Consider the following 1,658-nt stretch of genomic DNA (forward strand, 5'->3'; position numbering starts at 1 on the left):
CCCTGGAGGTGTATCCAAAGAGCCATGGCCTGCTTCGGCGTGCCGGGATACCTCCGCCGAATCATCCAATCGTACCTCAGCGACCGCTCCCTGCATTACACCAACAGGGATGCGGTAGAGGTTACGAGACGAGTGGGGTGTGGGGTTCCGCAGGGGTCGGTCATCGGACCACTCCTGTGGAACCTGGCCTTCGACGGGGTAATAAGGACGGCCATCCCCCCCGGCTGCACGGTCGTCTGCTACGCGGACGATACGATCGTGTTAGCCGAGGGAGAAAACGGAAGGGAGGCCTCGGCCCTAGCCACGGTAGCGACGGCGTGTATTACGCGGGCTATCAGGGAGTTGGGCCTGATAGTGGCGCCCCAGAAGACTGAGGCAATCATGTTCCGGCCAGGTGCCAGAGGTGTGCCGCCGAGCCTTCGGGTTATGGTGGAGGGGGTGGAGGTAAAGGTGGGAAATACCCTCAAATATCTGGGGCTACTCCTGGACAGTGGGTGGCGCTTCGCCGCGCACTTCGCCCAGTTAGCCCCCCGTCTGGAGAAAGCAGCTGCCGCGCTGGGCCGTCTACTTCCGAACCTGGGAGGTTCATACAGCCTCCTGACGGTCGAGTCAGGAGGCTGTATGAATGGATGGTCCACGCTATGATACTGTATGGGGCACCCGTATGGACCGAGGATATCAGCGACAACCAAAGGACTCTGGGCATTTTACACGGGGTCCAAAGGAAAATGGCATTACGGGTGGTACGTGCCTACCGTACAGTGTCGTTTGAAGCGGCGACTTCTTTGGCGGGGATTCCTCCCGTGGAGCTTCTCGCGAGAATGTACACCGATGTGTACCGACGCATGCGAGGGCTCCGGGAGGCGGGGCGGAACATCGTCTGCCGGGCGAGGAGTGCGGTGGGGCGGCAACACCATAAGAAAATGCTGGAACGGTGGAAGCAGCAGTTGCTCTCTTCGTCTGGCAGAGCTGCGGGGCGTAGAGTGGTTGAGGCCATAGGGCCTCACTTAGAGGCCTAGATAGAAAAGAGAAAGGGAGGAATGACCTTCCGTATGACCCAGGTGTTTACAGGGCACGGCTGTTTCGGTGAATATCTGGGCCGTATTGGGAAGGAACTTACGGGCAAGTGTCACCACTGCACCGACCCCCTGGACTCGGCGCAGCACACCCTGGAGGTATGTCCTGCGTGGGTAAAAAGCCGGGCGGAATTGTCCTTGGCCGTGAAAGAGGATCTAGCCATAGTAAAGACTATGGTAGGGGGGAGGATAAATGGAAGGCGGTGGCCTCCTTCTGTGGAGTAGTCCTCAGGACAAAGGAGGAGGTGGAGCGAGAAAGAGAGCAAAAAAGACGAGAGAAACGCCGGGAAAGGGAATGTGAGACTCCTCCTCCATCTTCTGGAAATTCGGGCGAGAACCTCCAACACCAGAGCCCCACCCTTGGAAGTCAACCACTAGTAAGTGAGCAGACAGACCTACGGGTTGAGGCAGGCAGTAGGGTGGGTATCGAAGTAGGACGAAGATGACGATAAAAGGGGCGACACGATCATCTTTCCCCCTAGGCGTCTCTTGTGTGGGACAGACGCAGAGACGGAGGTTGGGGTAAGAAACGGATATTCCACCTCCGTCAACTGCAATCTGAAAAAAAGAAGACCCCGGCTG

At 58.0% G+C, this 1,658-nt stretch overlaps 1 protein-coding gene across 1 annotated transcript; it reads left to right on the forward strand.

Moving 5' to 3' along the window:
* The first annotated feature begins 641 nt into the window (after positions 1–641).
* On the forward strand, positions 642–1,019 carry LOC140675981 (uncharacterized). The gene has a single exon (XM_072910567.1). The coding sequence runs from the start codon at positions 642–644 to the stop codon at positions 1,017–1,019; it is 378 nt and encodes a 125-aa protein (XP_072766668.1).
* The last annotated feature ends 639 nt before the right edge of the window (positions 1,020–1,658 follow it).

Source organism: Anoplolepis gracilipes, unplaced genomic scaffold (genome assembly GCF_047496725.1).
Source record: "Anoplolepis gracilipes unplaced genomic scaffold, ASM4749672v1 Contig26, whole genome shotgun sequence".
In the NCBI taxonomy this organism is placed as follows: domain Eukaryota; kingdom Metazoa; phylum Arthropoda; class Insecta; order Hymenoptera; family Formicidae; genus Anoplolepis; species Anoplolepis gracilipes.